Here is a 25,575-nt window from a genome sequence, read left to right on the forward strand (position 1 = left end):
TCAATTGAGGCTTTAGTTCCCGGTCAGTTGCTAACAATTTTCTGTGAATCAAATCTTCACATGCTCAGGTTCTCCTTTATGGGACGGACATCGATTTCCTACTTTGTGGCCTAATTCGGTAAGTAAGGAAACTTCCTGAGGTTAAGCATTCATGTGTCGGTGCTCCGGCTTAACCGTCTCACTTGGTATCAGCCATCACTTCTAGCACGTGTAAAAGTGAAAACACCTCGACATCGAGAGATATGCATATGATTTGCCTTAAATCCCAGTGTTTGCTCTAGCCTCCCAAACTACTAGAAGCCCCTTTTATTAGGAGCACGTCACAACGGATTAGCTGAAGGAGCAAGTGAGAGCTTTCGAGCGCTGACCATGTTTGACACAAATGGTCCATGTCACCAGCATGACCAGAGAGTTGTCAGATCAATCAGTGATTGCTGGCAAAGGAAGAACAGGTGACTCTTAATGGGAATGACAACAAATGGATGGGAACAGCTGTTATATGGCAGCGTCCTTCCCTATGGGGACACGACCAAGAAACCATAAAAGAGTAATAAAAACCAACTACAACTGCTAATACCTTGCTCTCCTACATTTTTTGGCAAACAATTCCAAACCTACTAACTTACTACTCCAGACTGTGCTATTTGAAGCACAAATATTTATTTGAAGCTCCTATGATGTGCCAAGCTCTGGGTGTATATTGCCGAATTGCACGAGTCCCTTTTTGGGGGGGGCACTTAGGATCTAGGGAGGTATGAGAAGTCTTACATGCAACTGCTTCAGGGTGTCATCCTCACCCAGGCTTCTGTCCTTCCAGGATGCTGTCACCCCTCCACGGAGGATTATCCCCCCACCCCCTCGCCACAGACACACAGGAGTAAGGGCATGCCTGAGAGGAACATATTCTTCATTAGCTCTTTCTTGCTCCTCAAACTGCAGCCCAAATGTCACCTACACTGCAAAGTGTGTTTCTAATTTCCTTTCTTCTGATTTCAAGGTGTCACCCTCTGTGCTCCCATATATCCTGTTTGCGCATCTATGAAAGTATGTATCACAATGTTCAATCTGCTCTACTTGCTGACTTTATTGTGGGTTTCCCCTATAAAGATAAGGGCCCACATCTAGCACAATACTTGACACACAATAGGAGCCCCAGAAACATTTCTTCAAGGAATACATAAATGAGCTGCTAAGAATTGGTGGTGGCAGATGGGCTAAGAAAGGAAACAATTTTGGACATTGTAAACAGTGGTTCGGGTCAAAATCCAAAAGATTTTGATATGTGAAGGGGAAGAAAAGACTCTTCAGTTCACGTTGTCCTTAAGGCTTGGGAACAGATTCTATTTCATACCTGAGTCTCTTAAGAATGGTACAGCTTGCCCTGCACCAATTCAGCACTTTAATTTAGCAAAAGCCTGGGACTACAGCCAGTATTCTTTGGAATTGCTTGATCTAATACACATGGCAAGTGCTTGCACGCGCGCGTGAACACACACACACACACAGTATAAGCCTTTTCCTTAAGGTGAATTCATTGGATACATCAATTAACTCTTTGGAGCACAGCGCATACAGGTGTCATATAAGAGATGTTCAACTGGGAAATTTTAAAAAAATAAATAAATCCCTTAATTTCAGAAAAAAAAATCATTTTAACAGTCTCCTAAGTGTGAAATTGTAGCAGATGGCGCTAAAGAACGGATCCCATCTCCTGGACCTGGCTTACGCCACATCGTGTTGGGCCACAGTTAAACAGCCGGGTCTCCTGATTTAACTGCAACCTAGGGATATATTTGGCATTTCGATGGCACTGAGTGAGAGTCTTTCATTCATGTTCAACTTGCTTTTACACCACCTGAACTCTACGTGAGCTAGAGAGGACATGTAATCTGTCACTGTCATTAGAAAGCTGTCTTAGGGGAGCAACTGGGAAAAGAAAGCCCTGCCTCTCTGTCACCATGGGTCTTTTGCAGACTGAGCATTTTGGATTCGGATGATGGGTCATTCCTGTGAAAGGTACAGAGATTGGGAAAGAGTCCTTGTACAGTGGAAAGCAAGCACGACAGGGTTCACTGACCATACATACACTTGGAAGGCAGGGCAATGCCAAATTGCTGTAAAATTTCTGAATGCTTGCTCCCAATTTCCATACTTGTTTTGCTGCAGACAGATGACAAATAGTCCACTCCAGTGCCAGTCTGAAGGCCACACCGTGATTAGCACTCATCCAAAATTCTTGGGGGTTTTCTCTCCATTTTCTTAGGTTCACTACAAGGCCCAAGCAAGGTGGATGAAGGTGACTGGTGATGATTTGTTGATACTTCTCAGGCAATGGGCAGCTTATGACATTTATTCTAACAGATGCTGACAGCAGAAGATAGTTCAACAAGGAACTGCCAAAAAATGGCCTGTTTGCAGCAGAGTTATCTTTTTTAAGGGTGCTGTCTAGGGAGTTATTAAGAAGGACAAAACAGGGGCACCTGGGTTGTTCGGTGGTTGAGCCATTGGCTCAGGTCGTGATCCCAGGGTCCCGGGATCAAGTCCTGCATTTGGTTCCCCGCAGGGAGCCTGCTTCTCCTTCTGCCTGTGTCTCTGCCTCTCTCTGAGTGTCTCTCATGAATAAATAAATAAAATCTTTAAAGAAAAAAAAAGGACAAAAAAAAAAAAAACTACAATGAGAGAGATGAGAAAGCCTCCTTAGCAGGATGTGTGCAATTGCAGGGATTACATCAGAGGTGGCAGGAAGTTTAGCTCTCTATTGTTTATCCTCCCTTTCTGAGCCTTCAGGTTCCTGAAGTCAAAGGCTACAGATAATAATCGCTAATTCGCAGGACTTGAAGGAGTATTTATAAAGAAAATGGATTTAGATGGATTTTTCAACCTAGCCCAACTGCCCTCTAAAATACTTAGAATGATACAGATAATGACCAAAGGCAAAAGAAATTACATCTCCAAAAACAAAATTTGTAGCCTATTGCAAGAATCTACTGGGGATCCCTAATAAGTCTAACAGTGGGGCTGAATTTTAAGAAATTCAGAAGCCTATCAATGCTTTATTGGTTGAAAGGGAATATCTCAGCCAGCCAAAAAATATGAAGAAAAAATAGGAGTTCCTAGCAATCCTCTGTTCTTCCTCTCAGCTATTCACTCTCAGAGATCTGTAGACTGTAGTCCCTCTACTGAATGGCAGCTGAGGCAGCAAAAATTAGCTTTTCACCCAGCACCATTCTACAACCATTAGGAGACTAATTCAAAGAGAAAAAAATAGGTGAACACTCTTAAAATGAATAGCTCTAGAAAACATTCTAGCCATTTTTTCCTGGCATTGCCAATTTCCAAACACACTGCTCTAATTACAAAGGAGTTCCCTAAATAAGTTTCATGGAAGAGCTGCACCATGAAATGGCTTTCCAGAAGGTTTTGTGAACAGAGTTTGAGGAAAAGATGCATAATTCTTCCTTGGATGTTCACAGCTCCTATGACCATTTTGAGGCATCCTGCAGGTAATAATCATGATTAAATTTTTATGCGTCGTGTCCTAAATTCTTCTACCTAGCTTAAAAATTTACTCACATAACATTAACACTTAATATCCTACATAACAAATATTTTTCAGAAAACAGGAAGGTATTTTTCAGGAAAGCTTGTTCAAAAATTAGGAGAAGCAGAAGTAGAAGTAGACCAGATCCCTTTTCTGTACATGGAGCAGCCCTAGATGAGCATCTGATCGATTGCGAGTGGTGGACAAGAAGACTTGTCCATCAATTACCCAGTATAATCAAATTATTCTCCAATTTTGATCTGAGGAGAGAATTCATCTAGCATCACAAGTGTCAGAGAGGAAAGGCAAAGACAATCTGCAAATCCTATCTGGTCACAAACTCAGATAAAAAAAGAGACTTCTCTCTATTCCAGGATGAATAAGGAAAACCAAATTTAAGTCTATAAATTAGAGCAGAAATAGGAAAAAGAAACATAATCTGGAAGACTCCAAAGGAGATCATTCCCTAGAACTAATTCTATGTGCCACTCAATGTTTTAAATTGTAGATCATCGATAAAATACACAACTTCAATCAAATGGTAATGTGAAACTTACAAATAAGCCTAAAGAGACTTAATAGAGCTGAAATATATTGAGAAAAAAAATTTTTAAAAACTAATTCTAGAAAAAAAAATCTCTGAAGTTAACCTATTGTATGGTTGCGTTCTTTTAAAAAACAGATAGTAACCGCACTATATAAACAATGTCAGGATATATAGAAAGACACAAATCCTCCTCATTTACTTTACAAAGCTCACATAATCTGGGCACTAAAACCACACGAACCGTACACACACACTCTCACGCTCACAAATTTCTATTGCCACTAACACAGTAAATGACAAAGAGTAATAACACAGAGGCAAACTCTTAAATAAAATTCAAATATGTATGAAAAGCATAATCCATCATGATAAAGTAGGATTTACTCCAGGCACATAAGGATTGTTGTAGCACTGATACCCAATAATTGGCAAAGAACAGTAAAATTAAAACCCTAGCCCTGCATATGAAGAGTGGGTAAATAAGGTCCCTCCTGGCCTGTTTCAAAGACACTTAGGGTCTCAACAACGCTCTCATTTCCAAAGGTTTCTTCAGAGAAGACAGAAGCTGCTTAAAGACAAAGCTACTTCTTGGTTTTTTTTTGTTTGTTTGTTTGTTTTGTTTTGTTTTGGAAAAACCTGAGTTCATTGCGGTGAAGATGAGGACTTCTGAGAGAGAGGAGTGTCCTTAAGGGCAGAGAAAGAAGAGCACATCAGTTGCTTTACATTGGGTAGAGGCGGATGTCAACTGGGGAGTGATAGTGGAGACCCCTGGACCCCTCGGTGTGCTTCCCCAGGAAGAAGCTGGAGCTCAGGGTTGAGGGGGATCGCATAGGGAGGCTGGGCCCTCAGCAAGGGGCTCTCATATCACGATTCTCATGTGTGAAAAGTGAAACAAGAGCTGCAGAGTCATGAAGAAACCATGCCAACCGGGACCCTCAAAAGGTCTAGACTGGGTTGATGACAAACGAGAACTGTTCGCCAATGTATTGCCATTGCATAAACACTTGCGATCCTTCCCCAGGCCTGGAGTGGGGAAGCAAGAGCCATGAGAGACATGCACAATCCATTAAGAATCAAATTGATTAATTTCCTTACAAATATTTATTATAGGGATCCCTGGGTGGTGCAGCGGTTTGGCGCCTGCCTTTGGCCCAGGGCGCGATCCTGGAGACCCGGGATCGAATCCCACGTCGGGCTCCCTGCATGGAGCCTGCTTCTCCCTCTGCCTGTGTCTCTGCCTCTCTCTCTCTCTCTGTGACTATCATGAATAAATAAATAAAATCTTTAAAAAAAACAAATATTTATTATATTCCAGGGGTTAGAGAGTCAGCAGGGATAAAAAGATGAATACCTAGCCCTCTGGAGCTTACGGTCTAAATTGAGGAGCTAGCCATAAACAATTATACAATAAAAAAGTAAGTTATATAGTATGCTAGAGGTTTCAAAAGGCTATGTAATAAAGAATAAAGACAATGTTTTAAAGGTTATTGTAATCTAGTCAAGAGAATATGGTGGTAGCAGGAACCATCATAAGAGGTAAGAAAAGAGGTGATAAGAAATGGTCAGATTCTGGATATATTTTGAAGGTAAAGCCAACATTATTTCCTGCAGACTGGATGTGGAGTGTGAGACTAAGAGTAGTCAAAAATTTCTCCAGAGTTTTCTACTGGAGCAACTGGAAGGATGGAATTGCCATCAATTGTTATCTGGAAAGGACTGAGGATAGAACAGATTGGGAGGAAGAGTTGGAGAGATCTGGACACTCTTTTCTTTACATACTGAGTTTCAGTTTTCTATTAAATATCCCAATAGAGGTATTGGGTAGGCATTGAATCTACAAGCCAAGAGAGTGTCATTTATGTTAACTTTCAGAAAGAGGGATGGAAGGAGGGAGGCAGGGAGGGAGGAAGGAAGGAAAGGATAACGAAGAAAAAGGAGAGCAAAGAAAGAGAGCAAGGAGGGAAAGAAGGAGAGGGGAAGGGAGGAATAGATGTGCTTTTTACACAGTAAGTTTCTGAACCAAAATTCAAACCCACTACATCATCATCGACGACATAACAGTGCAGCGTTCTAAGGCTTGTACGTAACCTCCCCGACAGATGTTGGGAGCCGTCAGGGAGATTTCAGAAAGTGAGAATTAAACTAAGCTTCGAGGCATGTATTTGAGCTCACAAGGCTGACAAGAAAGAGCAAAGCTAAGAAGATTAGGAATGCAATATATGTGAAACTTCGGGCCAGATAGGTAGGTAACCCAGGAGTGGGAAGACTGCACAGAAAGTTGGAAGAGTAAGCTGGGTCAGTGTGTGAAGGCTCTTGTAGAATTGCTAACGGATTCAACTTTCTTTGGAATATATTTGCGTGATTGCAACTGAGAACAGAATCCAAAAAGCCATGACACTGGAAAATTTGTTTTTAGCAGGTGGAACAGAATGATGCTGCACTTGAAAGCCTGAGTAATCACAGATAGACTAGGGAGTTGCTGCAAAATACTGCACATTTACTGTAAATTGAGCAGTCTAGATCCAGTGTCATCAGAGGAAAAGTATGCCCAGGACAGAAAAGAGACACTCCTCTAGACAAATCTGCTAATAATTTAACCCCTGTCCTAGGGAAGAGCAATGATGAGATTACCCCAAGACTGTGCTTTAGTCCTGCCTATAATTCTTTGTATTTAATTTATATGTCCATGTTTAACTTTTTTTTTTAAAGATTTTATTTATTCATTCATGAGAGACACACACACACAGAGAGAGAGAGAGAGAGAGAGAGGCAGAGACACAGGCAGAGGGAGAAGCAGGCTCCATGAAGGGAGCCCGATGTGGGACTCGATTCTGAGACCCTGGGATCACACACTGAGCCTAAGGCAGACGCTCAACTGCTGAGCCACCCAGGCGCCCCTATATGTCTATGTTTAACTTAATTGATAGGAAAATATTCATGTTTATTTTCCCCTTTTTAAAGATTTATTTATTTATTTTACAGAGAGAGAGCGAGAGAGAGAGCTGGGGTGGGGTGGGGAGTGAGGGGTAAGGAAAGAGAATCTTTAAGCAAAGTCCATGCAGAGCACGGAGCCTGAAGTAGGGCTCAATCTCACGACCCTGAGATCACAACACCAGCCAAAACCAAAAGTTGGACCCTTAACCAACTGCATCACCTAGGCCCCCCAAAAGTTTATTTTCTTAGTGCACATTTAGTTCTTCTCAACTAAATCTTTTTCTTCTTCTTTTTAATCAACAGTTTTCATTAAAAACCCTTTTGGTTATTTTTAAAGGTGCTTGAACCAGAAAAAAAAAATCAGTGGATGCCTACATTCAAAATAAACTGTTAAATAGACCAATTAAGCTCCTATTGAAGAGACGATTTACATCTCAGACATGCATGACTTTTCTGGATATTCCCTCTTTAAACATACAGGTCCTAATAGGGTGGGACACCTCTCAGCTTGCCAACTATTTACTTTGCCCTGAACTTTAGAAGATTCAAACAACCAGATCCATTTCCCTTGTGGTATGAAAATGGGATTGGGATTCATTTGCCCTTCCGTGTTGACCACATGCTTCTCAATTGCACATCCCACGTGAAGCCATGATCAAGACCACGGAGGTCAGATGCAAGGTCCAAAGACATACAGGGCACCTTCTAGGAGAAGCGTGAATGCATACGGCCTGGGTTTTGCAGTGCTCCCTGGGACTGCTGCTTACTGGTGCATTCAGAACATTGGAATGCTCTGCATTCCACTTTTTAATCCAAGCCCAGAAATCTTTCCCAAATGGCCTCAATATTGCTCTCATTCTTGGACCTGAGCATTTTCAATCATCAGCTAAATGTTTCAAATAATCTTCCTCTGTCCTTTGACCCAGTCTTCTATTCCCACTTAAAAACCTGGACCCCGGAGGGCACCTGGGTGGCTTAACCAGTTAAGCACCCAACTCTTGATTTCAGCTCAGGTCATGATCTCAGGGTGGTGGGATCAAGCCCCACATCGGGCTTCACACTCAGCAGGGAATCTGCTTGAGATTCTCTCCCTCTGTCCCTCTCCCCCTCAAATAAATAAACAAATCTTTAAAAAGAAAAGACCTGGATGTGGCAATACCATTTTTTCCTTCGTGGAGCTAATTAGGGAATATTTTTAGGCGAAACAGAGTCATTAAAACATATAAAGATTAGATAGATGGCAAATAAACATTTAGAATAAAACAATAAAATGAAATATCATGTTGCCCATTTGTAGGTTTAGTTTTAGGCATCGCACTAGGTGATTAATTTCAGTAAAGTCTTATAAAAGTCCTGAGTGATTCATGCCTCCAGGCGTAAACCATCTTCAGAGAATCCAGAACCATGAGGTTGAGAGATTATCCTTTTCTGGGCATTAGATACTTCTGGATTTAACCCAAAGCTTGCACTGAGTCATCAGAGATCTGCATTTTCTTTCAAAAGAAATCAGCCAAATTATTTTTACTTCGGGACTCTGGTATGGGGCATGAATGTGAGGGAGACAAATCTTTTTCTTTTGTTTTCCACTTCATCATGAACATTCAGTGTTATATATTCCCTCCCACAAGAAAGGCTAAAAGTTTAACTGAAGAGACCTAGTCATAAATTCATACCATCAACTCAAAGTTTAATTATGTAAGTTTATGGTTTTTCCAGACCCAGCCTCAACTAAAATCTGTCTTTTGATATCCTATGATCCATTTTATGTCCTGTAATGAAGACACATTCTTTTATCTTCCCTTTCTTGGGAAGCCTCACTTCCACTCCTATTTCCATCTTCTTTTGGGAAACACTGGTCCCCCACCACACCACAGATGCAGGTGAGAACTACGAACCATGACCATTCATCGGCAGGTCAGAAGTACATGCCACCTGCACCGGTATTTCCTGAAGCTTCTACAAATTGGAACATACGGAAAAGAGACAAACGATCCTTCTCTGGGTTCAGGCTTCTGGTTGAGTCTGAGATCCTAGTGACCTTGTAGAGGAGATCTGTAGAAAAACATTTTGAAAGGAGTAGAAATGAAAGCCAGAAGAGAGACTTGAAAATCTCCGCACCCCTGTTTCCAGTGACCCCAGGGACCAGGTAGGCCCTCTACCATTCCCTTTGGCCTAAATTCTTTCAGGTTGCATTTCTGTCACTTGTAGGATGAAAAGGGCCTTAATGAACACAGCCCCTCTCCCTGATTAACATAATCCCTCCATTAAGGGTAGAACAAAAAGGTGAAATCTCAGTCACATCCATTTCTCATTTGATCAGCAAATCTGGCAAAAAGTGTATTCGTTCTAGGAGAATCTGAGCCACAGGCCAACCGAAATTGAGAGCAAGAGGTGGAAGGAAGAAGTGTGGATCCACTCCTCTGGTGCCATCACAGGGGCAGCATGACACCCAGTGGCTACCCTGTGGGCCCCATAGGCAGACCTTCACACGCTGAAGCCCTTCCTTGCATTCCTGGCTCCTGGATCCCGATGAGTTCACCAGGGTGACCTCACTTCAGAGAGCATTCAGATGAAAGGAAGTGCAGTGTAGGTGAGTCAAGGGCAGAGGCGAGACTCCCTCCTCTCAAGTCCAGTTTCCAGGCGGAGGAAGGCAAGGAGTGAAAAGATTCCAAAACCAGCTAATTTTTTTAGGCTGGTAACCAATGACTGGGCTCCCTCTGGAAGATGAGCCTTGAGGCCCCGAGGCCAACTCCACAAACAGCTCAGCCACTCCCCCACAGCGCTCATATTTTCACGCTGCAATAACAGCCACTCCTTTCTCTGGTTTGGGTCCAGAGCACAATCCCTCCCTTCTCTAATACCAGCCTCTCTGTAGTGAGCTCATGTCCTCCCTCCCCTCTCTCTCTTCCTCTCCCTCTGACTCACAGTGCTCAAAGCTTCAAGAAACAAAAACCTGTTGGATCAGCCAGGCTAGAATCATCAACTTCAAATAGGCCAACCCTTCTGTGAAAGGGAATCTTACTTTCATTGTTAGCACCAAGGCTCTAAGTTACTTAACTTGGTCTTGAAAAGTCGGGAACCTGACTCGTTCTTTAATGGCAAAAACAATGATGCTATAGGTCTTGAAAAGGAAGAGAAATAGGCTGTTGGGTAAAAACAAAGTAACTCTGCCATTTCGACATTTAAAAAAAAACGTCATTCATGTAGTTTTGAAATTGGATCATGAGGAGGTGGTCCCTTTACCTTGATCCCAGTTTTTTGACGTGGTTTCTCGACGAAGGTGTAAACTCTTTCAAGGAAGCAAAATGCAAAAAAGGAAGATTCATCAGTCGAGGACTCGAGTACAACTTGACCACACTGATCTTTATATATGAAGCACCAAGCATGGTGTCCAAATATTTTGATTTTTAAAAATAAATATTTATAGAATGTACCATAGAGTGATTTGCCAGTAGAGAACTAAGAATCAGAATAAAGATTGGTCACCAAATATTTTGGAAGTAAGGGAGTCGTGATTACCCACATCAGGAAACAATTGGCTAAATCTGAAATTTCTCAGAATTTTTTATGAAAATCTGGATTTGTAATCCGCGTAGGGAAAAATAAATTTTTTTGTCTTAGGTATCAGGACAAACAGAAAATATGTGGGGAAGGGGGAGAGAGTGTGTCTCCTTCATTTCCAAGCACTGTCCTTAAAATCAGATTGTCATTTTATGGCCAGCCTCTCCCAGACTCTGGCCAATAGAATCAAGCAATTCTTTCTTTCTTTCTTTCTTTCTTTCTTTCTTTCTTTCTTTCTTTCTTTCTTTCTTTCTTTCTTTCTTTCTTTTTTTTCTTTCTTTCTTTCTTTTTTTTTTTTTTTTTTGAATCAAGCAATTCTTGACAAAGACCAAGATCCAAAATTAAACTCATTTTGTTTCCAACCTAATGGTGTCTTTTGAAGCTTTGGTACATATTTCTTATGATAAATATTCTTAGTTTTATGCAAGGGAGCAGAGAAAAAAGAATTTGTTGGGGAGAAAAAATAAATCCTGGTTCTAATCCTGCATTAATCATCAGGCAGTCTATAAAACAAGGTTTAATCAAATACATTAAATATAGCAATATTTTTCAGCATCATTGTCCTAACTGGCTGGTGAGCTTTGTGGATGGTTTCAAGTGGTTTGGCTAGTTTTTTATGGAGAGTAGTTATCCATGAAGAGATGATTAGCTTTCAATGACATGTAATGAATACTCACGTGGATTTCTTTGCCCCCACCCCTTTCTCCCTTTGAGGGGAAAAACATATTCAATCTTTCAGACATTTAACTCTCTATGAACTGTCTCCATACTCCATCAAAAGAATAATAACCAGGAAACATAATCACATGGCTAAATTCTGTCGGTATTTTGCTGGATTCTTGGGAAAATCATTCTCACTAACTTGGTATTGAACAAAAAAAAGATTCCAAGAGAAAAGTTCGTGGTTCACAGCATATCCTGAGCACCTGAATAAAGATGTAGAAATACACTGTATCAGCCAGTTTACTAAGTGTTGGACTTTCTTATATTATGAAATGAAAGGCTCTTTAACTATCTTTAGCTCTTACTTTATAATGTACTGACATGGTCTTTTCTGAGATGGCTCACTTATAACAATACTGCTTGTGAAAAAAAAAGAGACAAAGATAAAAAAAATCAAGATTGAGAATCAGAGGTGTTCATGTAATTAACGGAGATTGGGTAGGGAGTCAAAAATGGCAGAGATGGGGTTTTAAATCAAGTCTCTCTGATCTGAAAATCTGCAAGTTATTTTTCTGTGTTGTCTCTCATCAGATAACATGGATGAAATATGTATGCAAGATCTCTAAGTGTTTTTTTAACTCTTCTGACACACTTTTTGTAAGACTTGTGAGCATTTCCACAGCCAGTGCTTGGTGTCATATTAAGAACACAGTGCAACTCCAGGAGAACCCAAGCAAACGAGATTCCAATGTGTCTTGGGTCATTCAGCTCTCAATTCTCCATATCAGTCTAAAGTGGCAAAAAGCCTGACATTTCTTTTCTATTCACTTCTGGAATGTGTTTTTGTATTTTGAGAACGAGTGCTTTCCTTGTTCCAGTAATTCACACCAACCCAAATGTTTTCAATGAAGCCAGGCTGTGAAAGAATGCAAAAAGAAGCAAAGAAACTCCCTGTGATTGCTCCTGACGCATCCCTGCTCACTCCATTTCACAAACAGCTGGCCTCAACATAAAGCACCATCCCAAATTTAGTATAAAATTTATTTTAGGGAGTCTTTCATGTCTTATCATAGTCTAGCTGTATAACAGTATGGGCTTTTAATTTCCTTTTCTAAAATATTACACTATTCAAAAATTAAATCAAAATGATTCTTCAGAATCCCCTGGTCTCTTTTTTTATTTGATGAAGCTAGGAGCTCGCATCCACTCATCAAAAGTGGGGAAAGCAGGATGGGAAATGAATGCAACCTCCATTTATATACAACATCACAACACAAGTTGTGTCTTCTAAGTCAACTGAAAGGGGTGCCATCTTGGTGAGCATGAAAAATGCCAACTGCTTTCAAATTTCCTGATAAAGTTTTTCCAGATGTGATTGTCTTTTGAAGAGAAAGAGATGGAGAGCACTCCAATCCCAAGAAACGTAGTAACTTAAAATATTTGCATATAACATACTTTCTAAGAAGTCATAAAGGTTAACACGGAACAGTCTACATCAATGAAGAGGAACAAACTATTGATAAAACAGTAACGCAGGGGAATCTCACAGACATTGTGTGTTAAGTGGAAGGAACCAAGGACAAAGAGTATGTACTGTATGATCCTGTTTATATGAACCCATGCAAATAACTCGAAACAGTGGTTTTCATGGTGTAGGGGCAGGGAGGAGTACTGACTAGGAAAGGACAGAAGGAGCTTCTGGGTGCCAGGAGTATCTTGTATTCAATCTGAGTGATGGTTATGTGGGAATTAATATGTATTACGTACATAATAAGATATATTTTATAATATAATTATATAATAATATATATTTTATATAAATATTTCATATATATATGGAAAGTCATTGGGCTGTGTGCTAAAGATCAGTGTTCTTTAAGTTCTTCCTCAATGTATTTATATTTATAGTTCAATGACAATGTTTTTTTTTTTTATTTTATTTATTTATTCCTGAGAGACACAGAGAGAGAAAGGCAGAGACACAGGCAGAGGGAGAAGCAGGATCCACGCAGGGAGCCCGATGTGGGACTCGATCCCAGGTCTCTAGGATCATGCCCTAGGGTGAAGGTGGCACTAAACCGCTGAGCCACCCAGGCTGCCCACAATGTTATTTTTTTTAAGTATAGCCCAGCAACATATCTGAAAGAAAAGTTAAATTCACATCTTGAACATTACTGATGATTTGGTTTTTCTGCAGCCCAGACTTTATTCAATGGTACTTACCATAATTCCTTATCTACAGTTATGAAAAACAAAAAGCTATAAAAACCAAGGTTTTCCAACTGACCTGAATTGATATGAAGTTATTTGACACCTCTATTTATTCCACATTCGACCTAGTGCAAATATCCATATCCCTCGTTGTGGAAATGTTTGATTATACAATGCTACCCACACCCCTATGGCGATGCTACACGATATAAGTACATGCAAGAATGTTCTAAATTTCTAAATGCTCATGAACCCAGTGGTTTCATATAGGATATTGTGAAGCTTATGTATTTGAAGCTGTCTTTGGAAAGGTTTAACTAGCACACCAGACCTGTGACTTCAGATGTTGTTGCTTAAGGTGAGGCTAAATTTATTCAAGTAACCTATGGGCTAAAATAAATGAATAAATTAAATAAACAAATAAATAAAAAGTGGTTCACAGCAGGAACTGGAAAAGTGGCATAGGAGTGACTGAAGTTTAGGAAATATCTTTCCAGCATGTTCACAAAGATTTCAACATGTCTATACAGAAGACCAAATCGTCTACCTAAGACAAAAGATGAGGACATTGGCTTTCTTTGTACCTTCCCAGCACCAAGCAGGAACTTGCACGTAGCAGCGCTCAACAAGGGGTTGCTGGGTTGAACTGAACTTCCAACACCCCTCATGCTTTGACTTCTGATACATACCATCCCTGAAAAGGAAAAGAGAACATTTTGAAAAATAAAGCTGAAGACCTAGCACTTTGGTTTTTGTGGTTGATTGTAAGAAAATGTAAACCCACATCTTGGTTTCTACCTTTTAACTTTAGAGCACATCTCTTATCTGAAGCCCTCAATGACCCAAGTAAATCACTAAATCCCTACTGTTTATTTTGTCCTTCCAAGAATAGAAATCTTGCAAACCAACCACATGAAATTCACCACTGACTCTAGGAAAAGACTCGCGCTTTTTTTTTTTTTTTTTTTTTTAATGCTGAACTTTGCACTGTAACTTCTGATCGGCTGCTTTTGTATTTCTTCCCTTTATTCCTCTATGTTTTCCCCATGGCAAAGAACTCATCATCTGTATTATGCCCACATGTATTCTGGAAGCACTGAAAATGTTTGCCTCGTGCTTCTGTATCAGTTTCGGGACCATCATAAATCAGCAGCCTGTGGACTGAGGTGCTCAGACCGAAATCGTGCCTTTGAAAACTGCGTAGCATCACTCTCCGCCAGCAGCTGCAGCCTTTTATTAATGGCTGAGGAGCCTTTCACACCTCTTTTTAAATCCAGTGCATTTGAAGTAATAAAACAGAGAGCAGTTTATAGGCAGGAAATATTAAAATATTTAATTGCTTTTTTTCTTGGCAGCAGGCAGACAGCCTTAAGCTTTGCGAGCCACATGCAGAAAGGACACCTGCCCATGCTTGAATGGACATGGAAGAGGGGATTGCTAAATTGGATACATCTGTGACCAAAATGCCTTTAAACCCACATCAAGCCCATTTTTATTATTAGTTCTAGCCGTTTCCCATCAACTACTTTTCATTTTCTTTTTCTTTTCCCTTCTTCTTGTCTAATTACAACAAAACACGGAAGAGCGTCAATTAGTTTTGTGCTCAAGATAATCATCTTAGATTCCCTAATCTATCTTGAACACAAACAATGCACAAATTATACTTGAAAAGTTTTCCCATTGTCCAGTCCTAGAGTTTATAATCTAGAGCTATGTAGATTATAAATCCTTCTCAGAGAAAATGGGATTTAAATGTTGAAGTACAAATGGGGTGGATATATCTTTTGATAAGTTGGTCCATATGGTGGAATAAGGCAGCCTGAGATCAAGTTCTCACTCTGCCAATTACTAGTTGAGTGCCTTTGGATGGATTACGTAGCTTCTCTAAGCTTCTGTTCATCATCTGTAAAAATGGAGAGAGTCAACAGTGCCTCTTACATGAAGAGGTTGTAGGCGTTATAGGCGTTAAACGAGATGTCAAGCGTTCGGTACCATGTTTGGCACTCTGGAAGGCTCTAGTGTTAGCTATTACTCTATTACAATTCAGTTTACAAAGAATTGTTCCCAAGGCAAAAGAAGATATGGCTAAAAGCTTCCGTTAACAACTGAGAGTAGTACAAGAGTACTTACCAAATTTTGTGTTGGGTTTCTGTTGCTACCTAACAATTTTCACAAACTTAACTACTTAAAGCAACATTCATTTATTAGATCACAATTATACATTCAGAAGTCCAGCAAGGTGCAGTTGGGGTCAAATTAAGGTGTGGGTTGCGTTCTTGTCTAAAAACTCTAAGGGATAATCTGCCTTGGTGTTCACATGACTGTGGGCTGAATTCATTTCCTTGTAGTTGTAGTTCTAAGACCTCGTTTCCTTGTTGGCTGTCAGCACGGGGCCTCTCTTATCTCTCAGAGGTCATTCTCAGTTTCTTCCCTTGAAAATCCCTCCTTCTTCAAAGTCAGCAACAGAGAGTGTCCTTCGTGTTGAACCCCTCTAACGCTTTCATTCTCTCTGACTTCTGCAACCAGCCACAGGCGACTCGGCTTTTAAAGAGGTCCTGGCAATCAGATTAGTCTAACCCAGATAATCTCCTTATTTTAAGGTAAACTGATAAACAACCTTAATATCATCTGCAAAAATCCCTTTGGCCATGTAATCTAACGTCATCATGAAGTAATACCAGGGAACAGAAATCATGGGGGCCATCTTAGAATTCTGACTGCTATAAAAATGTAGTATTAGGAATTGAGATGAAAAACCATATTTCATATTTTAAGGCAGAGCTGGGAAAGAATGTAGCCGTCTCCTAACCACTCTATCTGGTCTCCATGGGAGAATATGGGTGGAGGAGCGGTTTTGTGGGGGAAGATAATTGTTGCCAAATGGCTTCTGGGATAGCCAGTAATTTACAGAGACTATTTTAATTCTTCCTAGCCCACCTGTATGATTCAGCTACATTAAGCAAGAAAAGAAGCCCGGTTTGTCGAGTAGAAAGCTAAGAAAGAAAAAAATATAGAAATGGCACCAGTCACTTGTTCCCTCAGTTATCCACTACTGGTTCCAAGGTAGAAGATTTTCTTCATCTGTTATTTCTTATTCAGTCTAGTCCAGGATGATGGAGGCAGATAATAATGACCATTTTCTCTGTCAGTTGAGCTCTTCCTCCCAGATATCTGTATGGCTCACCTCTGCCCTCCATTCATTCAGGTCTCTACATAAATATCATCTAATTACAGGGGACTTGCTGGCCACCCTTAATAAAAAACAAAATCTCCCATCCACACTCCAGCACTCCTTGGTCTGCTTTCTTTTTCTACACAGTACTTTTTGACAGAAAGTGTGTGTGTGTGTGTGTGTGCGTGCGTGTGTGTATGTGATTGTCTTTTAAGTAGAATATAAGCACCAGAAAATCAAGGACTTTGTTTATTTACCGCTGAATCAATCTCTTTCTCTCTCTCTCTCAGTGTTTGGCACATAGTAGGCACCAGTAAATATTTGTTAAGTAGATGAATAAATGTAGGAATGAAGGTCAGTTGCTCAGAAGATTGATCTTGGCTGGAGAAAATTATGTGGGAAGCATCAGAATAAAAATATTATTCAAATCATAAGAGTAGATCAATTTTCTCAGAGGAGAATACAGAGTTAGAAAAGGTTTCTGTGGAATTCCAATGTTTACCAACCTCTGTATGATGATATAGAGAAGAGTCTGCAACGGAGTGTGTGTGGAGGGGGGGGGGGGTTAGTAAGGGATGCAGAAGAAGCAGCCACAGAGTGGAAGTCAAAGAAGCCAAGTAGGAGGTGGAGGATCATAAAAGAGGGGTCAGCCATGCCAAGTGCCTAAGAAGACAAGTAGGACAAGTCCTAGAAAGTCTTCATCGGATTTAGCAACCAAGATGCCATTTGTGGCCCTTATTGAGAGCAGATTTGGGGGAGGCGTGAAGATCAGAGGCAAATTTCCATGGACTTGAGAATGAAACTCAAGAGAGAAGGAATAGGACAAAAGCAGTCAAGAGAAATACCTAGAGGGATGCTGGGCTGAGGAGAGTTATTTTTCTTAAGATGGTGGAGGCTTGAACAAATTTAAAAGTTGGTGGGAAAGATACAGTAGAGAGGAAGAAGTTTAAGATAAGAGAGAGAAAAAAAAAATCAATACCAGGAGATCTCTGAAGTACAGGAAGGGAGGCTTCCTGAAAAAGGAAGCCTCCTCTGACCTCTCCCTGCCCCTCTTCCTCTCCATCCTCCACACTACAGCCTGAGACAAGTGTGCAAAGGTCTATTACTGAGCTTATCCAGTGGAATTATAACTCTGTTTCTGTCAGCATAATGCCAGTAGGCCATGAGCTCCATTAGGAGAGGGACAGCTTCTGATTCATCTTTTTATCCCCAAGAGCTGGCACAAAATCTAGTACATAATAAATACTCGATACCTGATGAAAGAATGAGTGAATGAATGAATAGACAGAGAAGCAGATTTATGGACTGATGAACTCAACAAATATATATTGAATGCCTACTGTGTGCCAGGCTCCACTCTGGACTCTGGTAATTCAGCAGTGAAAACAACAAAGCCCATGAACAAGTGAATTGAGGGAAGGACATAAAAATGTGGTGGTGGTGGTGGGGAATAAAAACAGACTTCAAGCAAATGAAACATGAACGAAGCACTTCATAAATTCAAGAATGTTGACACTTTAGGAAGGACACCATGTCTCTTCTCAGACAAATTTTTTCACATGTGAGGAGATAATTAACTAACCACTTATAAGGATTTATTAGAGTCTTACTTCTTCATTTCCTGATTTTTCATGATACTTGTAATCTATGAATCACTTGCTTGAATTTGTCTTTCTCCATAAACTTTCAAAAGTGAATTGCATTGGTCTTCCAGTTCTCTACCAAAAGAAAGACATAGAACAGAGCCAAGCTTTCATGGTACAATGAGGTTAAAAGTCTTGACTGTGGCTTATCCCAGGCACCTTCCCATTCAAGACACCCATCATCATTACGATCTCCTACAGAGAGTAAAGGGAAAAGATGGGAATGGAGGTGGGGAAAGAGCCATATGGACATTCCCTTGCAGGACAAAGACCACTAAAGGCAGGGTTGAAGGAAATGTTGCTCAAACATTCCCAAATAAGAATGCCTAGATCTGAGTCATTAGTACACATCCAGGAAGACCCTGAGTCTCATAGATAGGAGGGGCTGAGGCATCAACTCACGACAATACATCTGTAATGCCAAGAAGCTATTCTAGGTTACTTATGCAAGCAACACAAGTTATCCAAACATATAAGAGACATGGCAGTCACTGTGGAGCACTTAAGAATCCACATTCTAAAGGCTCTTAGATATCAGGTTTCAAACACTTGTTTACTTTTTACCCATTTCCTTTACTGTGGGGCCTATTTTCAAAATTAAGAATTGAATCCTTTGTTGGCTCTTTTTCACTCTGAAACCCGGTTTCTTATCTTGGTTTGGCCCTTTAAGTTTGTCCAATTATCTCTTCCCCCAGTGATAGTGGCAATTGAATGATCACTACTACCTAGATTGCTCCCAATTAATTGGTCCTGAGCTCAGACTTTCATTGCAATCTTCTAGCCGGATATTTGGATGTTTCTCCAATACCACAAAGCAAACATGCTGAAAACCAAACTCATCCTATTCCTCAACAAAACCAGTTCTTCCACCCAACTTCCCAGCTTCTATTAATGGTGCTGCTGTTCTAGGAGGTAAAACTTTCAATCATCATTGACCCCTTCCTCTTTTTATCTTTCCCTTCTATCCATTCATAAATTCCATGGAAAGGTTCTCTAAGACCTATTCTCAATGTATCATCCCCATCCATCCTCCTCAACATTTCGTCCTTTTATTCAGCTTCCACTGTAACTCAACCTCTTGTTTCTCCTCACCTGGACTATTGCAAACACTATTACTGGGGAAGAACAATTTCACAACCAGATACATTTGGATTTAAATCTCCATTTCATCTCTTTCTAATTATACGATCTTGCATGATTTCCCCAAACCCTTGAATCCTCAATTTACTCCATAAAATGGCCATTCATTTCAGGAGTATATAAAATAAGTTAAAGTGCCTAGTACATAACCGCTCAAAGGATCAAAGACTCTTCCAGCAAGAAAATGTTCTGATCATATCTTTTCTATACCCATAAACCTCAAATGACTTTTCTTTTTTCTACAAAAACAAGACTCAGCTACTTATGTGCCCTCTGCAATATCACCCAAGCTACTTTCCCAGCTTTCACCTTCCAAACTGGCCCTCTCGATCTTCCCCAAAGAGATCCATGTTTTTACTATGTTTATCTTTCCATCTGATATGATTTTCCCATGAATCCCTACCAGTCAAAATTTTACCTGTCCTTTAAAAGACAACTCAAGGGATCCCTGGGTGGCGCAGCGGTTAAGCGCCTGCCTTTGGCCCAGGGCGCGATCCTGGAGACCCAGGATCGAATCCCACATCGGGCTCCCAGTGCATGGAGCCTGCTTCTCCCTCTGCCTGTGTCTCTGCCTCTCTCTTTCTCTCTGTGACTATCATAAATAATAATAAAAAAAATTAAAAAAAAAATAAATAAAAGACAACTCAAATGCTGTCCTCTCCATGAGGTCTAATTCTGATATCAAAATATGTGTTCTGCTGGTTAAGCATCCAAGTCTTGATTTTGGCTCAGGTCATGATCTCAGGGTCATGAGATCAAGCTCTGCATTGGGCTCTGCACTGGGTATAGAGTTTGCTTAAGATTCTCTCTCCCTAGAAAAAAAAAAAAAAAGATTCTCTCTCCCTCTCTTTCTGCCCCTCCCTTCATCTCTCTCTCTCTCTCTCTCTCTCTCTCTCCCAGAAAAAAAAAAAAAATGTGTTCTGCTTTTGAATCCCACCTCACTTCCTTAATATCTGTATTAAGGAATTTATCCTATTCTGCTTTATACTATGCTTTTAAGCATCTTTGTTTTATTCTTAGTAGAAAACTGCAAACTGTCAAACTTTTTGTTCACCTCTAAAGCCTAGTACTTTTTGCTTATTTGATACTCAGAAAATGAGCTGAACTGGTTTTAAGAATATGTCCCTCAAAGAGTAACATTTATCTGTTAGAATACAAATTCAACAAGGGCAATCATTTTTATCTATTTAATCAATGATCTATCCTGAGTACCCAGAACTATGCTTAAAATGTAGTGACTACCCAAAAACTATCTATCACACGATCATAATCCAAGATTATCCTTTGAGCCATGAAAAAAATCCATTGTAACCCCCCCCCCCTTCTTTTTTAAGTTATGCCAATTAGAAAAGCCTAGACTCTGCAGAGTCTCATCATCCCCTCTCAGGGACATCATATCATGTATGATTGACAGGACCTGGATTACCAGGTGCCCATCCAGAGAGAACATGCAAAAGAAGAAAGCCTGGCCTACATGCCCTTGGGGGCCCTTGACCAAACAGGCTTCTTTACAGCTGCCTGATAGGCTCCAATTGCCCAATATGCACCTTTCTATCTGGCTTAGACACCAGGTCTGCAATTTGGCAGGAGCATAAATTAAAACCCGAGAGAACAATCACAGGAACGCTGGCCTCTGAAGTCAAGGCCAGCCAGCAGTATGAATCAGGCCCTGATGACGCCTCCCTCTGCTTCAGTCAGAATCATTTGCCAGCCGGGAGTCAGAAAAACACTGCTCCATTGCTGGCCAGGATCCCTAGGAAGGCCACAGTCTCCATTTTACTGTGACAAAGTCTTAAGCTGTGCCTGTAGATCTAGCCTGTTGGCTCCCTGCTGTGGTAGTCTGAGCAGAAAGAGGGAGTGAGGAGAGCAAACCCTTCAACATCACACAGGCCCGGCTTCTGAGCGTTGGCTCCATCAGTGACGAAGCAAAGCAGCCGTGGGCATAGCCTGAGCCTCCTGGGTTGCAGGTCCCTCATCTCAAAAATGATACCCACCTAACAGCATTGTTGGGAGAATGGTAATATATGTAAAGCGCCAGGCCCTAGCGATTGCTATTGGTGTTATTACTATTATTAGATACGAGAATCAAAGAGAGCAACCACAGAGATTAAGTCAGCACTCCTAACACAGTCCTAAGAATTCGGCTTTACTCATTCTCTAGAATAGGTCTCATTCGTCCCTCTCATAATGACAGATTTCTAAGAAAGTAATCAAGTGTCAATACCAAACGCTCTAACACGTACTGACAAAGAAAACTTGCAAATGAATTTCAGGAACTTACCTCTGGCAGAAAGTTCATTGGATGAGGGTAACCTCATCATCCTCCCTTATCCTCTGAACCTCAAGACTCTTAATGAACAGTGCCCTGAAGGTCCCTGTGCTTCTAAGTCACTGCCACCCACAAGGATTGCCCCTCTTCTCAGTAGTTTGCCCTCATCACACCCTACCACCACCACCACCACCATCACCACCACCACCACCACACACTCCCTCAATCATCCTGATGGCTCCCTAGCACTTACTCAAAGCCATCCCGCCCTCATTCCTGTGGCTACCAGGCCCCAGTGAGAAGAAGGGCAGAAGAGACACTTATTCACCTGTTACCCACTGCTCTCACTCATTAGATAAGTCATGTCCTTGGTCTAATTGCTTCGGAAATACATGCTTTCCACAGTTTATCTTGGATCCTATATCTTAAATAGTTTGTAAGTACATAAGTCACACAGATCACTAAATGCTACATCCCCTGCTCACCCCCACTTCCCTGTGGGGCATTGTGGATGACAGAGTCACTTGCTGAATTGCCTGATTTTCTTCCGAGCTCCTTGTCTGAATCTGAATCTATGATATCAAGACTGACACTAATATTGTCTCTCATTGGCTCTGGAAGGCAGCATCTTAACTTTTCAACTCCTATAGCCTGAAGGTTAGTGGAGCTGGCCTCTGGAACCTAAAACTGAAATGGAAGAGTTGATTGACAATTAGCTTATCCACCATGTCCTATAGTATCCATCTTATTTTGCTCATTCCCAGCTTTTATTGAAATTCCTCAAAATTGCCGAATTTCTTTTTTTTTTTTTAAGATTTTTAAAATGTATTTATTCATGAGAGACACACACACACAGAGGTGAGACATAGGCAGAGGGAGAAGCACGCTTCCTATGGGGAGCACAATGCAGGACTCAATCCCAGGACCGTGGGATTACAACCTGAGCTGAAGGCAGATCTCAATCACTTAGCCACCCAGGTGTCTCAAAATTGCCGAGTTTCGATCAGTCATTTTGTCTCCTCCTAGCCACAATCTGCCAGAGCCCACATCATTTCTCAACTGTTTATTGTAAGGACTTTTTACTCCAGAATCTTCCTCTAGGCCAGCCCCACTTGAACTCCGCTCTTCCTAAATCATTACATTAGGTACAATCGCTTAATGGCTCCTATTGCCACATAGAATTCAAACTCCTCTGACCAGTAAATGCAGCCCTCTGTGAGCACATCTTCTGTGTCCTTATCTCGCTGTGTCCTAAACTCACTACCAAAACCCTGCTGCTTATCGTTTTCATGCCTCTTACCTGAAGGTCTCTGTCTGGAAAAGGAGCACACTTCCTCACCCACCTTCCAGCCTGGAAAGCTCTGAGTCTTCTTCTAAGAATATTCTGGGGGTGCCTGGGTGGCTCAGTAGGTTAAGCATCTGCCTTCAGCTCAGGTCATTATCTCAGGGCCCTTGGATCAAACCCCTCATGGGGGCTCCCTGCTTAGCCAGGAGCCTGCTTCTCCCTCTCTCTCCTCCCCCCACTGCTATCATGCACATGCACTCTCTCTCTCTCTCAAATAAATAAATAAAAATCTTGAAAAAAGTAAAAAAAGAATCCTCTCAAAACTGACCTCAACAGCTAGAGATGCCATCTTCTTCCTTTCTGCCTCTACTCTTCCTCATTCTCTTATTTGAAGTATTGTATCTGTCTCACTAAATGGGTTTTGTTTGTTTCTGCCTCAACTACTGGCTTATGAGCTCTTTGATAGGAGCCATGTCTCATTTATTTTTGGCTCCTTAGTGCCGCGCAAAATGACCAGCACACAATAAGTGCTCTATGAACATGTATTGTGTCAACCTTATATGATTCTTTTAGGGAACAAGAATCTGTCCTAAAGTGACATCAACTTGAAAAGACCTATATTGAAAGACTTCTTCCTACATTAATTAGTTGGAGTATCACTTCATATTCCAGGAACATCTGAATATCTTTTCTTTTCTCTTTTTTTTTTTAAATATTTTTTTTCTTAGAAAGTCATCTCATTTTGCCAGTTTGAACAAGCCTGGAAACTTTGGTGTTTGTTTTGAAACTGGAAAGTGCTTCAAGAGGCACTTTGTGCACTTGGACAAGGTTGAGAAGAGACCCACAAAGATGATTAAAGGCTAGAAAACAGACTATGAGAACTGGAAGGGAGAGCTAAAGGCAATTTAGTAATCGACGTCATGCATGGGAAAGGCTGTTATTACCAAAGAGGGTGACGAGCCCGTGGTGTTCATACCCTCAAAGGGGAGAGCAACAGGAAAGTAACTGAGCTGCAGCACAGAAGACTTGGGTTAGATAGGGAGGAACTTTCTGGAAGAAAACATGCTCAATACTGAAGGATCCAACAGAAATGACAGCTTAGTCTTTTCTTCCGCAAACATATAAAAACATAGGAAATGTTTCCAATGGTCTGGAATGTTCCACATGCAATACTACCTAAAAAGCAGGGATGGAATTACAATTGGCCCTAGAACAGCAGTTGGGGCACCGACACCCCCATGTAGTCATAAATCCACACATAACTTTTGACTCTGGCAAAAATTTAACTACTAGTAGCCTACTGTTGACTTGTAGCCTTACTGATCATGTATACAGTCGACTGGCACATGCTTCATAGGCTATATGTATTATATCCTGTATTCTTACAATAAAATAAGCTACAGAAAAGAAAATGTTATTAAGGAAATTATAAGGGAGAGAAAATCCATTTACAGTACTGGACGGTATTTATCAAAATAAGTCCATGTACAAGTGGACCTGAGCACTACAAATCCACTTTGTTCAAGGGTCAACTGAATACAGCTTCAAAGGGCAGTACACATATGGTACATAGATGTTTGGGACCCAGAGCACACTTGGTCCAACAGAGTCCTTCTAACTCTAAAATTTTGGAGAAAGTATCTCAGAGGAACTGAACTTAACTGTCACATTTCTTTCAATAAGTATTTACAAAGCCCCTTCTCCAGGCCGGCCTGTGTGAGGTACCATCATAATGGCTAAAGCACAGTTTATTCCAAAGGAGGAGAGAGCCGATTGTCTCACATCCCTCACAGGACTGTCAGGTCTCAGCTCTGAGCTTTCAGTCTGTCTCACGCCCACACGTGCACACATATACACGACGCAACAACCACCAAAGCTCCTTTCATTTCCTCTGAGTGATACCTGCCTCAGCTGCTCTAACCTCCAAGCCTTTGTATGTGCTATTTCCTCATTCCACTTCCTTACTAGGAAACCCCTTCTTGTCCTTAAAGACATAGTTCAGGTGTTAATGTTTTGTCAAAGCTGCTACTCCTCTCGCCCCTACTCTAGATCATGATTCTGTTTTAAGACTTCTAGCTGCAAGCATTAAAAACTGAATCAAAGAAAACTATAATAAAAAAGAACTTTGGAGGCACAGCATGGGCTCGATGGTAGTTGGAGGTACAGGTTTGGAAACGCCCAAGGTCCAAGGAAATTAAAGGCAAGAAGCAGAGGGCACATTTGCCTCATAGCCAAGAATCAGAGGAAATATGCCCTCCATCCTAGTGTCAAAGTCTCCAAAGAGGGTCTGATTGGCCAACCTTAGTTTCCATGACTGGCCTGGCCATCCTGTGGCTACATTGGAAATGATCTCCCCACTAATACACAATGGAGGAAAGATAATTCCCCTCAAATAAATTGAAATACAGTGGAAGAGAAAAAAATGCATGCTGAACACCTCTCTTTCACACCCATCCCATTGCAGTTCAGTTTTTAGTTTTCCTGCTCGTGTTCTTAGCAAGACTGTGTATCTTTCATCCTTATACACTATTGGATACAGAGTCAGTGATGAATAACCTCTTAGAGACCAGACTCCTGATCCATATTTGTTGATGATACGTGCAAGTTAA

The 25,575-nt window shown here is 40.9% G+C and overlaps 1 protein-coding gene across 10 annotated transcripts in view; it reads right to left on the minus strand.

Moving 5' to 3' along the window:
- LOC144282280 (uncharacterized) overlaps nucleotides 1-25,575 on the minus strand; it is a 159,240-nt gene that overhangs the window by 98,382 nt on the left and 35,283 nt on the right. For 3 of the 10 annotated variants that reach the window (XR_013350667.1, XR_013350663.1, XR_013350666.1), the window contains 5 exons: nucleotides 14,042-14,151; nucleotides 11,261-11,509; nucleotides 10,266-10,311; nucleotides 9,505-10,143; nucleotides 8,693-9,074 (listed from right to left, as the gene is read on the minus strand). Coding sequence is in view for 1 of the 10 variants with exons in the window: in XM_077845756.1 (XP_077701882.1) it covers nucleotides 8,938-9,074; nucleotides 10,266-10,311; nucleotides 14,042-14,151 (293 nt within the window). In the remaining 9 variants the exon portion in view is untranslated. Of the gene's footprint in view, nucleotides 1-8,692; nucleotides 9,075-9,504; nucleotides 10,144-10,265; nucleotides 10,312-11,260; nucleotides 11,510-14,041; nucleotides 14,152-25,575 lie in introns of those variants that run through there. The other 7 variants (XR_013350669.1, XR_013350665.1, XM_077845756.1 and 4 more) reach the window with 4 other exon arrangements.

Source organism: Canis aureus, chromosome 13 (assembly GCF_053574225.1).
Source record: "Canis aureus isolate CA01 chromosome 13, VMU_Caureus_v.1.0, whole genome shotgun sequence".
Lineage (NCBI taxonomy): Eukaryota > Metazoa > Chordata > Mammalia > Carnivora > Canidae > Canis > Canis aureus.